Source organism: Bombina bombina, chromosome 2 (genome assembly GCF_027579735.1).
Source record: "Bombina bombina isolate aBomBom1 chromosome 2, aBomBom1.pri, whole genome shotgun sequence".
Classification (NCBI taxonomy): domain Eukaryota; kingdom Metazoa; phylum Chordata; class Amphibia; order Anura; family Bombinatoridae; genus Bombina; species Bombina bombina.
Window position 1 is genome coordinate 1,118,708,419 of NC_069500.1, and position 12,388 is coordinate 1,118,720,806.

At 38.5% G+C, this 12,388-nt stretch overlaps 1 protein-coding gene across 1 annotated transcript in view; it reads left to right on the plus strand.

Moving 5' to 3' along the window:
• GRIA2 (glutamate ionotropic receptor AMPA type subunit 2) overlaps positions 1 to 12,388 on the plus strand; it is a 380,491-nt gene that overhangs the window by 232,603 nt on the left and 135,500 nt on the right. Inside the window, exon 6 of the mRNA XM_053703773.1 lies at positions 8,020 to 8,181. Within this exon, the coding sequence (XP_053559748.1) occupies positions 8,020 to 8,181 (162 nt within the window). The remainder of the gene's footprint in view (positions 1 to 8,019; positions 8,182 to 12,388) is intronic.

Below are 12,388 nucleotides of genomic sequence, written 5' to 3' on the forward strand. Positions count from 1 at the left end.
TGCCCCACCAGATCTTAGAGGACATACCATTTAGAGAGGAACTCCGCAGAGATATCACCCACTTTATTCAAACTAATGACAATCTAATGGTCAGGGATGACACATTATGGGGTGCGGCTAAAGCCACAATCAGAGGTATTCTCATCACTAAACAATCGCATCTTAGAAAGCAGACAGGCCTCTCGCAAGCCCATATCAAGTTGCGACAACTAGAAGCATGCAATAGAAGTGCAGTCACAGCAGAGACCACATCTCAAATTATTGAGATCAAAGACCACATTTCCAGGATTGAACTGCGCAGAAGCCAACTTAACCTCACCAAGCTTAAGCACTTATTTTATTATAAAGGCAATAAAGCTGATACCCTGTTGGCAAACAAAATTAGGAACAGATTGGGGGCATCCCGTATCCATTCCATACAATCATCAGGATCTCTTCTACAGATCCCGTCTCAAATAGGCGACACGTTTGCCGATTACTATGCTAAGCTCTATAATATAGCCACAGCCGAGTCTCCTAGGTCCTCTTCTCAGGAGGTTTTGGAGACCTACCTTAAGACCCTGTCGCTTCCCATGCTCGCCCCAGAACAACGAGATGTCTTGAGCTCCCCCTTCTCTCTTCCAGAAGTTTTAAGAGTTATAAAGAACGCAAAGTCTTTCAAGTCCCCTGGCCCAGACGGTTACCCTGCTCATTTTTATAAGGCCTATGCCCAGGAACTTGCCCCGTTACTACTGAAGTTCTATAATTTGGCTAGAGAGGAGGGTCACTTTAAGAGTGAATTTTTGGAAGCCAATATAGTCACCATCCTTAAGCCCGACAAGGACCCACGCTTTGTGCGAGTTACAGGCCTATCTCTTTGATAAACACGGACATCAAGTTCTATTCAAAGATTCTAGCTAATCGTCTCGCTAGTTTTCTTCCTTCCCTGATAGACCTGGATCAGGTGGGATTTGTCCCCCTCCGAGAGGGCCCGGACAACACGAGGCGCCTCCTTAACATACTTACTTTTGCCTCACGGCTTCGTAGACCGCTCAAGGTCATCTCTCTCGACGCTGAGAAGGCGTTTGACCGGGTCAGATGGCAATACCTTTGGGCAGTCCTTAAGTGATTCCATTTTCCCCCCGACTTCATAGTGGCCGTTCAGGCCCTCTACTCCACTCCTACTGCATCCGTGAGTGGCCTGGGCTTCCACTCCTCGCTCTTCTCCATTACAAATGGCACCAGACAGGGGTGCCCCCTCTCGCCACTCTTGTTTGCCCTCTCAATAGAACCCCTGGCTGAGCAGATCAGAACTGACCCTCGAATCAAAGGTGTCACCCTGTCAGGCACATCGCACAAAATCGCACTTTTTGCTGACGATGTTACTCTTATCTTGTCACACCCTGAGCAGGGTATACCCAGACTCCTAGATATACTCACCACTTTCGGGGCCCACTCTTACTATAAGTTAAATCTGTCAAAAACGCAAGTGTACACGCAAGGGTTGACAAGGACACAATTAGTCTCCCTCACTGAGACTTATAAATTTAATTGGACTGAACACTCTGTTCTACACTTGGGTGTCAGGATCTCTAGTAGCCTTCCTCAAACAATTAAAGACAACTATCTTCCTCTCCTAACTTCTCTCCGCTCCCTACGGAAGGATTGGAACCTCCAGCATGTATCCTGGCTAGGTAGGATCACGGCGCTGAAAATGTCTTTCCTCCCCAGGTTGACGTATCTATTCCGCTGCCTGCCCATTAAAATACCGAGGCATTTGCTTCTTCAATTTCAAAGCGGGTTTATCAAATTTATTTGGATGGATAAACCCCCTAGAGTCGCCCACAGGGTACTTCAAATCCCTAAATCTATGGGAGGCATTGCATCTCCGTCAGTGGTACGGTATTACGAGGGCGCAATGCTTACCCATGTTGCTCAATGGGGGGTAAGGGCGTCGGATGCCAAATGGAAATCCATAGAACAGGTCTCGCTGCCCTTCCAAATTGCCTTATGGGACCTAATTTGGACCCTGCCACATTGCCGAAGGGAGCTTGCCCTAACCAACCCAGTCGTCTGTGAATGCCTTAGCTTTTGGGATAGAATACGGCATCATCCTCATGTAGCCCCGCACCCTTCCCCAGTCGCCTCCATTGCGGGCCTACTCTCGGGTCTGCAAGACTCTCACCCTAATAAGTGGGTTCAACTAGGAATCAATAGTATATCGGACCTTTGGTCCACGTCCCCCCGAGACTCATTTAAACAACTATCCCAGATCGGTGTTGAGGTCCAGATCCCTTCGTATCTACCCTTTGAATACCAGAGGATCAAGAGTTTCCTAAGCAGCTGGGGCTTTAAACCGCTAACTCTCTGGGAGTCCATTTGGGCAAGGGGAGACCGGCTATGTAGGCCCCTCTCTTTCCATTATGTGCTATTAGGCAGATCACACAGCCCGGAAACCCCTAACCATTTTTCCCGATGGGAAACGCTGACAGGGAGACACACCACCCCTGAGGAATGGTAACGAGCTTTCTCCCTGACCCAGAAAGCTATTCATTGCACAACATTGTACGAAACCTATTTCAAACTTCTATCTCACTGGTACTATGTGCCTACTAGGTTAGCAAAAATATTCCCAAAGGTGTCCCCCAAATGCTGGCGGAATTGTGGCCACAGGGGCAATGCTCTACACATATGGTGGGGGTGTCCCGTTATTCAGCCTCTATGGCAAAAGTGTTTTTCGGTGCTACAGGGTATCGGTATTAGGCTTCCCAAGCTGCTTGCTACAGCCCTTCTCCACCTAAACCTTCATTCCCTTCCTAAAAACCATGCGTATATTTGCATCTACTTATTCATGATTATAAAATACTCTATTGCATGCTCCTGGAAAAAGGAACGGGCCCCAAGCTGGGCGATGATCTGTAATAATATGGCATACGTTTACACAATGGAAAAGGATATCTTTTACAAACTAAATAAATCTGATCTATTTGAATTGATCTGGGCTTACTGGAAGGAGTCTCAAAACACAGACTGGAAACCCAATGCAACTGCCCAAGACACATAGCCCCTTAACGGCATCTCCCCCATGACAGTCACCTATTTGGCACTCTTATGACCTTTTTCTCCTACCCCTACCCCTTCCCCCCCCTCTTTTTTACCTTCCCATTCCTTCTCCCTCATCCTTCCTTTCTCTCAGAGAAGTTCTTTACTCTCAGTCATTATGACCCCCCCCTCCATATTCTTAGACTTGTCAGCCATGGATCAAGGCTCGACAAGTCGGTCATGTACACAACATTCTGTAATTGACGAAAAAGTTTATTTACAAGCTGGACGCTCTAATTTTCCTATTACTTATGTATATTTTGCACTGTTGGTTTGGAGCTGCGTCTCCTAGGTTTATTTACATTTACTTTATTGACTTTCAATAAAAATTTAAACTTAAAAAAAAAAAAAAAAATCCTAACCTAAATTACAATTAAACCTAACACTACACTATAATTAAATTAATTACATAAACTAAGTACAATTAAATAAAATAAACTAAAGTACAAAAAACAACAAACTCTAAATTACAGAAAATAAAAAATGAATTACAATTTTTTTAAGCTAATTACACCTACTCTAATCCCCCTAATAAAACAAAAAAGCCCCCCAAAATAATAAAATTCCCTACCCTATACTAAAATACAAATAGCCCTTAAAAGGGCTTTTTGCGGGGCATTGCCCCAAAGTAATCAGCTCTTTTACCTGTAAAATAAAAGACAATACCCCCTCAACATTACAACCCACCAACCACACACCCAACCCTATTCTAAAACCCACCCAATCCCCCCTTAATAAAACCTAACACTACCCCCTTGAACATCACCCTACCTTGAGCCATCTTCACCCAGCCGGGCAGAAGTGGACATCCAGAGGGGCAGAAGTCTTCATCCGATCGGGCCAGAAGAGGTCCTCCAAGCGACAGAAGTCTTCATCTAGGCGGCATCTTCTATCTTCTTCCATCCGGAGCGGAGCAGTTCCATCTTGAAGACATCCAACGTGGAGCATCCTCTTCCTTCTTGATCCGACGACTAAATGAAGGTTCCTTTAAGTTACATCATCCAAGATGGCGTCCCTTCAATTCCAATTGGCTGATAGAATCCTATCAGCCAATCGGAAATAAGGTAGGAAAAATCCTATTGGCTGATGTAATCACCCAATAGGATTGAGCTCGCATTCTATTGGCTGTTCCAATCAGCCAATAGAATGCAAGCTCAATCCTATTGGCTGATTGGATCAGCCAATAGGATTGAACTTCAATCCTATTGGCTGATTGCATCAGCCAATAGGATTTTTCCTACCTTATTTCCGATTGGCTGATAGGATTCAATCAGCCAATCGGAATTGAAGGGATGCCATCTTGGATGACATCACTTAAAGGAACCTTCATTCAGTCGTCGGATCAAGAAGGAAGAGGATGCTCCGCGTCGGATGTCTTCAAGATGGACCCGCTCCGCTCCGGATGGAAGAAGATAGAAGATGCCGCCTGGATGAAGACTTCTGCCGCTTGGAGGACCTCTTCTGGCCGGATCGGATTAAGACTTCTGCCCCTCTGGATGTCCACTTTTGCCCGGCTGGGTGAAGACGGCTCAAGGTAGGGTGATCTTCAAGGGGGTAGTGTTAGGTTTTATTAAGGGGGGATTGGGTGGGATTTAGAATAGTGTTGGGTGTGTGGGTGGTGGGTGTAATGTTGGGGGGGTATTTTATTTTATTTTACAGGTAAAAGAGCTGATTACTTTGGGGCAATGCCCTGCAAAAAGCCCTTTTAAGGACTATTTGTAATTTAGTATAATTTAATGTAATTTAGTTTATGTAATTAATTTAATTATAGTGTAGTGTTAGGTTTAATTGTAATTTAGGTTAGGATTTATTTTACAGGTAAATTTATACTTATTTTAACTAGGTAGTTATTAAATAGTTAATAACTATTTAATAACAATTGTACCTAGTTAAAATAAATACAAAGTTGCCTGTAAAATAAAAATAAATACTATAATAGCTATAATGTAATTATTAATTATATTGTAGCTATCTTAGGGTTTATTTTATAGGTAAATATTTAGTTTTAAATAGGAATAATTTAGTTAACAATAGTAAATTGATTTAGATTTATTTAAATAATATTTAAGTTAGGGGGGTGTTAGGGTTAAGGTTAGACTTAGGTTTAGGGGTTAATAACTTTATTATAGTGGCGGCGACGTTGGCGGCGGCAGATTAGGGGTTAATACATTTAATAGGCTATGTGGGCTATGGCGGTTTAGGGGTTAATACTTGAATAGGTCAATTGCGTTGTGGGCTATGGCAGTTTAGGGGTTAATTATTTAGTTATTACTTGCGGTGTGGGTTTGATGGTGGATATAGGGGTTAATGGTTTAAATAGGCATATTGCGTTGTGGAGGGTTGTCGGTCTAGGGGTTAATACATTTAATATTAGTAATGAGAGGGGGGATTGCGAATAAAGCGGTTTTACGTGTCGGGCTTATTTTTGGGAGGCAGGTTAGACTTTTACTGGAGATTTGTTATTTTCTTAGGGGTTAGCTATTATAACTATTATAACTATTATTAACTATTATAGTGGCAGCGACGTTGGCAGCGGCAGATTAGGGGTTAATACATTTAATAGGCTATGTGGGCTATGGCAGTTTAGGGGTTAATAATTTAGTTATTACTTGTGGGCTATGGCGGTTTAGGGGTTAATAGAGTTTATTAGTTATTGCGGTGGGGGATTGCGGTTGACAGGTAGATAGACATTGCGCATGCGTTAGGTGTTAATTTATTTTTGCATGCATTTTCGGGAGTTACGGTGCTCCCATACTCAGCGCAAGGCCTGCTACGACTGCCTTTTATGGCGAGGTAAAAATGGAGTAAGATTTCTCCATTTTCACCACGTAAGGCCTTGCGCTGGATATTAGATACCAATTTACGACGCGGTCCCATGTTAGCCTATGGGAGTAAAAATTTGTGAGCGACGGGTGAAATATACGTGCCGCATTTATATGCGGCACTGTATATAGGATACCAAAATCACGTAAAAACTGGCGTTGCCGGCTTTTGCGGGCGACGCTTCATATGTAATGGAGGCCCAGGAGTAGTTACATCTTTTCTAGGTCTTTGATGTAATTTTGATAAAATAGATCAAACAGTTTAACCCTCTTAGCAGCATGGATCTTGAAATTATGCACATATTGATACATATTACGTGCTTTTTGCTATGCGTTACTTTTGATGTTTATAATTTCAGCATACATGTGTATAATTTTTTCATCAATATGTTTTTCATCATTTTCTTGTAATCTGTTTTCTTTTGTGCAGTTCCTACTAAATGATATCTAAAGTTGAAAAGATGTAGGGACAAATTTATCATGGAACTTGCCCATCCAGAATTGCAAGTAGCAGACAGCATTTGCCGCCTGTATTTATCATTGCATGAGCTTTGCATCTCAGCCCCCCCTACGTGGCTTCTCGATCACCCCTGATAGATCAGTCCAGAGTGAAATTAATCGCAAATTTTAATTAAAATACTGTCTGATATATTCACTATAAAATGAAAACAAATGTGAAATTTAAAAATATACTGATTATACATAAAACAAATATTTTATTTATTGAGTTTAAAAAATATCTGCATTCACACAAATAAAATTAAATCAATGAATTGAGCTACTTAGACATATTTTGATGCTAAGCAAAAACAGCTGCAAAAACCTTGTTACCAAGCTTTCTCAAGGAAGTTATGAAGGATTGGAAGTAATATTACATTTATGCTACATTGTGTAGCATGTTAACAATGAATTAGTCCCAAATTGCTTTTTAACATACCAAACCCACTTTGGAAGACAATGATTTCAAGCACAACAGGCATAATATATCCCATTCTAAAAAGCATGAAGATTTAGTGGAAACAATTTATTCAGGAACAACGTTGGTCAAAACCCTGCTATCTAACAGGTTGAATTATCTGGTTCTTAATAAAAATGTATTTTTTTTAAATAAATACACCCCATTATTATGAGTGCTGTCATTATGGAACCAAGGTTGCACTGAGCGTATCTGAAGGAGAGTTGCTGCACATGCTCAAACAAGTCAGCACTGGAATGTAGTGAAAGCTAGATTTCAACATGGCAGCACCCATGACTAGAGAGAGGTGGGGAACAAAATCAGTACAATGCTTATAAACTCATGCTTCTGTAACACTCTCTAGAGAGGCCTAAAAGTCAATTCTGTAACCTAGTTTTTATTTTTTGTTTTTTAAATGCAAATCTGTAAACCAGCTGTCCTGCAATATTATGAAGAAAATCTTAGGTTGCATAATTTTTGGCCTCTCATAAAAATGTCAAACAAACATAATTTTATAACACAGCATAATATCCTTTTTACAAATCATTTATTCATGTACTGAGACCACATTCTATCTCTGCCCGTTTTCATTTTATAAAATCATGGAAGGGCCCAGTAACAATTTATTATTTGCAGTTGTTTGTGTGCATTGAGCATTTTGTTTTTGTTAACAGCGTTTCAGTATTTACTAACCGCTAGTAAGAACATTTATTTGTGGTGAAGCTTTCACTCTTTCAGCTGCATAGAGCTTTCTAGCAAAATGTGCACGGTATAACTGTTGAAAGCGAAATTCTGTGATGCATAAATATAAAGTTGATCTACATGAAATATATTACTCTATTTTCTACTTTATACTATATCCATTATGTAATGTACCTATATTGCACAATAGATGAGTTTGGGGAACTTATAGCAAATACTTTTATTATTTGCTTTACTAAATCTGTCTCGTTTAATGTAGAAAAAAGTTAAACTAAATGCTTTGCAGTTTTATACTGTTTAAAATTGTATAACTTGCATAATCTCACTTTATTGGGATGGAGTATATTGGTTTCTTTGCCTTGAAGGATTCTCAAGAACCATCTATTATTTATTAAAATTTTGTGGATGACAGAAACATTGGCAGACTAAAAGTCTAATAAATGAATATTCTCTGCCCAGGGCTTTACAGATGGAGATTTATCAAAAATTCAGTTTGGAGGAGCGAATGTGTCAGGATTCCAAATAGTAGACTATGATGATCGGGCAGTTGAATCATTTATACAGCGTTGGTCAACATTAGAAGAGAAAGAGTACCCTGGGGCACACACTACTACAATTAAGGTAAAATATTTTGTATGTTTTTGTATGCTTGAGATTGTTTATAAATTACCAGGGACATGTATAACATTTACCCCACTCTTACAAGGTAATGTTCTTGAGAATACGTTAATAAAATTCTACAGTTGTCTACATGGATTATTTTTTTAATTCTGTTACAACCATTTTGGTTTTATTTTTTCATGTGTAAAACATAGGAATCTTGGAAGCTTTGAGTTTACAACTATATTACATTAATCTGTTATTGCAAAAGACAGATTGATTGGGGACAAATAAAATGCAAAGATCATTTCTTCATCATTTCTGTCATTTTAAAAAGTTCTCTCTTGATAGATGTTTTCTTCTAAGTGTAATGACTTTGCTTACTGAAAGCCCTCTAGGCGTTTTTGCAGTTAGGGCTAAATGCACAGTTTTATTGCTGAGTGCTTTCATGTTTGGCTATTTTGCATTGAGGGTTGGTGCAAATCTTTTCTTTCATGTACATTTTTATTTAAAGGGACATACAATATTAATAATAAAATTCTCTAATATTCTACAACATTGAATTTTTTTCACTATAGATTGCATATAACTAATTGGTTAACCTCCACAAGGGGTTAAACACAGGCCAGCATTTATCAAATCTCGGACGGATGAGTTTTTGCTCACACAAACCTGTCCACCCAGGATAACAGAATTGCTTGTGCAATGCCGCCCCCTGCTAGCCCAATGGCTTGTGAGTAGGAGGTTGTCTATCACCCCAAGGCAAACGTACCTGGGGTGATTTAAACAACCAGCTAATAGCTGGTGTACTGGTTAAGAAGCTGTGGTCTGATGACTGCTGTTTCCTAACTTTTGGCTGTAAGCTTGTTCAGCTCTGGACCAATAGTGGATTTCCACTTCAGAGCTTACTTTATCAATGTTTTACTGTCTTTGTTTTGATTAAAATCATATCTCTTTGTAAGCAGTAGTGTATTAATAAGTTTATGGTTACCTCATTGTTGATCTCCTTATTACATCTGTCCTAATTTAGTAATATTTTGTTCATTCTGTAAAATAAACCCAATTACAAGTCAGATACACCTATGGTTAAAGTGGCAATAGCAAATATTGTATGTATCCATTAGAACCATGCAAATTGCTTCACTCTGATTTTTGTGTTGTTTTCAAAGTCAAAGTTGATCCAATCCATTAGAAAGCTCTATATGGAACAGTTTGTCACATGGTTTTCTAGTGGAGTTGAAGCACATTAGTTTCACTAGTACTTTGCACTGAGAAATTTCATAGCATTATTCTGATTTTTCAATAAAACTTCAGTATATTTGCAGGATATTTTGACCTGCAAGTGTAAGTTTAGCAAATTAGAGTCAAAACAAATTCCAATTATTGTGCCCCAAAGTTGTTGATAATTTTTTTCTGTAAAATCATGAAATCATTCTTTAGTAAAATACAATGTATACAAGATTAGATGTTAAAGAACCAATTCCAAAAAATGTTAAGTCTTTCTGGAGGGTTTAAAAGTCTTGTGAATTTTTGGAAAATGGTAAGAAATTGTGACTTTTGGTAGCTTTATCCAAATAAATGAAACTTATCATTGTTTATGACGTTGTTTCAAAACCTCTTTTTTTGCAAATTATAAAGGCTTATTATTTAACTGATAACTAGTAATATGCATTAAAAATTGTATCAGATAAAAGGCAGAGGACTTTATTGTTATAATAATTGGTGTTCTGTATAACATCACCTCTGCTCTTGTTTGCCTGTCTAATCACAATGGTGTCATTATCTCTATGTTTTTCAAAGCCTGCTTTTCATAAATAGTATATTATGAATCATCCTTCTTTCTAAATCCTTTACATCTTAAGTAATTAATGCCACATATGTTTTAGGTTTTTCCCTTGGTCTGGGTTACTAAATTATTATTCAGAATGATTTGATTATCATTGTCATCATTTTCCATTCTTAACTATTTTAATTATAAAGATAAAACATATCTAATTTGGATTTATTCTTCAAGTCTCATACCCTTAAAGGGTTATTTTTTGTATATTTCTTTCTAAAGACAAAAAAACTTATTTCAATCCCAGAGTCTAAGGGCTTGATTTATCATGTGTCAAGCGGACATGATTCGCTATATCGCATTTATCATTGCACACGCATTTCACCAGAATGCAGGGGCTGTCAATCATTGTATCAGGATAAATTCTATCTGCCTCCTTTTACGACCGATGCGAGCCTGAAACGACGGGCCTCTGAAGCAACATCCGCTGCTTAATAAATGGAGCCCAATTTCTTAAAGTGATGGTATACAAATAAATCGGTAATGTTAGTGATATATTAGATGGAGTTTAATTCATCAGTTGTAAAGAAGTTGCGCTATAACTTACTTTTTAATATAGATATGAAATTCAAATACCCATTAGTTTACAGAAAAATTTGCTTTAGAAGTGGGCGGAGGAGCATGACGTATTTGAATTTTATATTTATATTTAAAAGTAAGTTCTAGCGCATCTTCATTACAACGGATGAATTAAACTCCATCTAAAACATCACTAACATTACGGATCTGATTTTATAAAGGGGGGGGGGGGGAGTTTACCATCACTTCAAACAAACACAAAAAAGAAAGGAAATTTCTGGCTATTTATTCATTTCAGAATTGGTTAATCTAATGAAATTCACAAAGAGGGCATTATGAAAAGTGAAAATATGTAAAAATAGGTGTTATTTTGTAGTAGTCCTACACGGATATTTGTAAGCGCATATCACTTTAGCACTAGCACCCTGCAATGCTAAGTGCTTAAAGGGACAATGTACTGTAAAATTTTTTTTTTTTTACATGTTTCCAGTGACTTGTTATACCAGTTGCAGGTATGATATATTGCTTCTTTAGTTTTATTTTTGTATACAAAATAACTGCTTTTGTTCTTTTAATTCAAAACCTATTAAATGGGTTGAGCTTGCAGGGAAATCAGATCTCTTTGATCTCTTTATTGTATCACTTTCTATACACACACATATGCTCCTTTATATTATCTCTGTCTTTATACTAAAGTCGAAAACTTAAGCCCTAATTATCAAATTTTCTGCTGAATGGCAACATTTTCAAAAGGGATTCAGCACAATGTCGAGAAAGACGGCAAAATATTCCAAGCGGCTGACATCATTATTTAAAGACAGCATCACTGAGAGGCATTTTACTATACATTACAATGGGTGCAGTTGCTGGAAATATATTCCAAGCAGCATCAGCACTGACACTGGTAATGTAAAGTATAGGATCCCTTTTAAATATATTGCACAACCTACTAAACATAACTATAAACCCCTAAACCACCAATACACCACCACATTATCCCCCTAACCTAATTAACCCCTACACAGTTAAAACCCCACTGAATTATCCCCCTAACCTACTTAACCCCTACACCACTGATACCCCTCTACATTATCACCCTAACCTACTGAACACCTACACCGCCAATACCCCACTGCAATAACCTTTCTACTCTACTTAACCCCTAAACCTCCACAAACCCACCATGAACTACACCTACACTACTTAACACCTAAACAGCTAACCCAACCAAGAACCTAACCTAACACTCCCTAAGTTACACATCCACCCAAAAAAGCCTGTCACTAAACCCCATAGATGGTACTCACCCAACTTGAATATGACTCTTAGATGGGCAGCTACTACTCCAAGGCAGTGCTCCAGTCAGCCAATAGAATGAAAGCTTTTTCTATTGGCTAATTGGACTAAGAATTAAAATATCAGCCCATTAAAATGCAATGGCACCCCTATATAAGGGCATACATTGCATTCAAACTTCAGTGTGCAGCGGTGATGTGACCACATGAAGAGTACGTCGGGGATGCTTTAGTGTAATGCCCTTCTCAGGGTATCTTGTTTTAGCATAGGGTTTCTTTTTTTTTTTAAGATAGTTTTTTTAAACAGGGCTTTTTTTCAGGGCAAAAGAGGTATAATCGCTTTAGGGCAATCATGGCAATCTTTTTTTTAGGACAGTTTTTTTTAGCTTAGGGGTTTTTTTAGAATAAAAAATGTGTTTAAAAGTAAAAGATCTAACATCACTTTAGGGCAATGTCCTGCCAAATATCCTTCTAAGGTCAATGCCCTACCAAATGCCCTCACCAGGGCAATTTTTAGTTTAGGTTTCTTAAGATAGGCTTTTTATTTGGAGGTGGGGGGTTACTTTGGTTTTAGAAT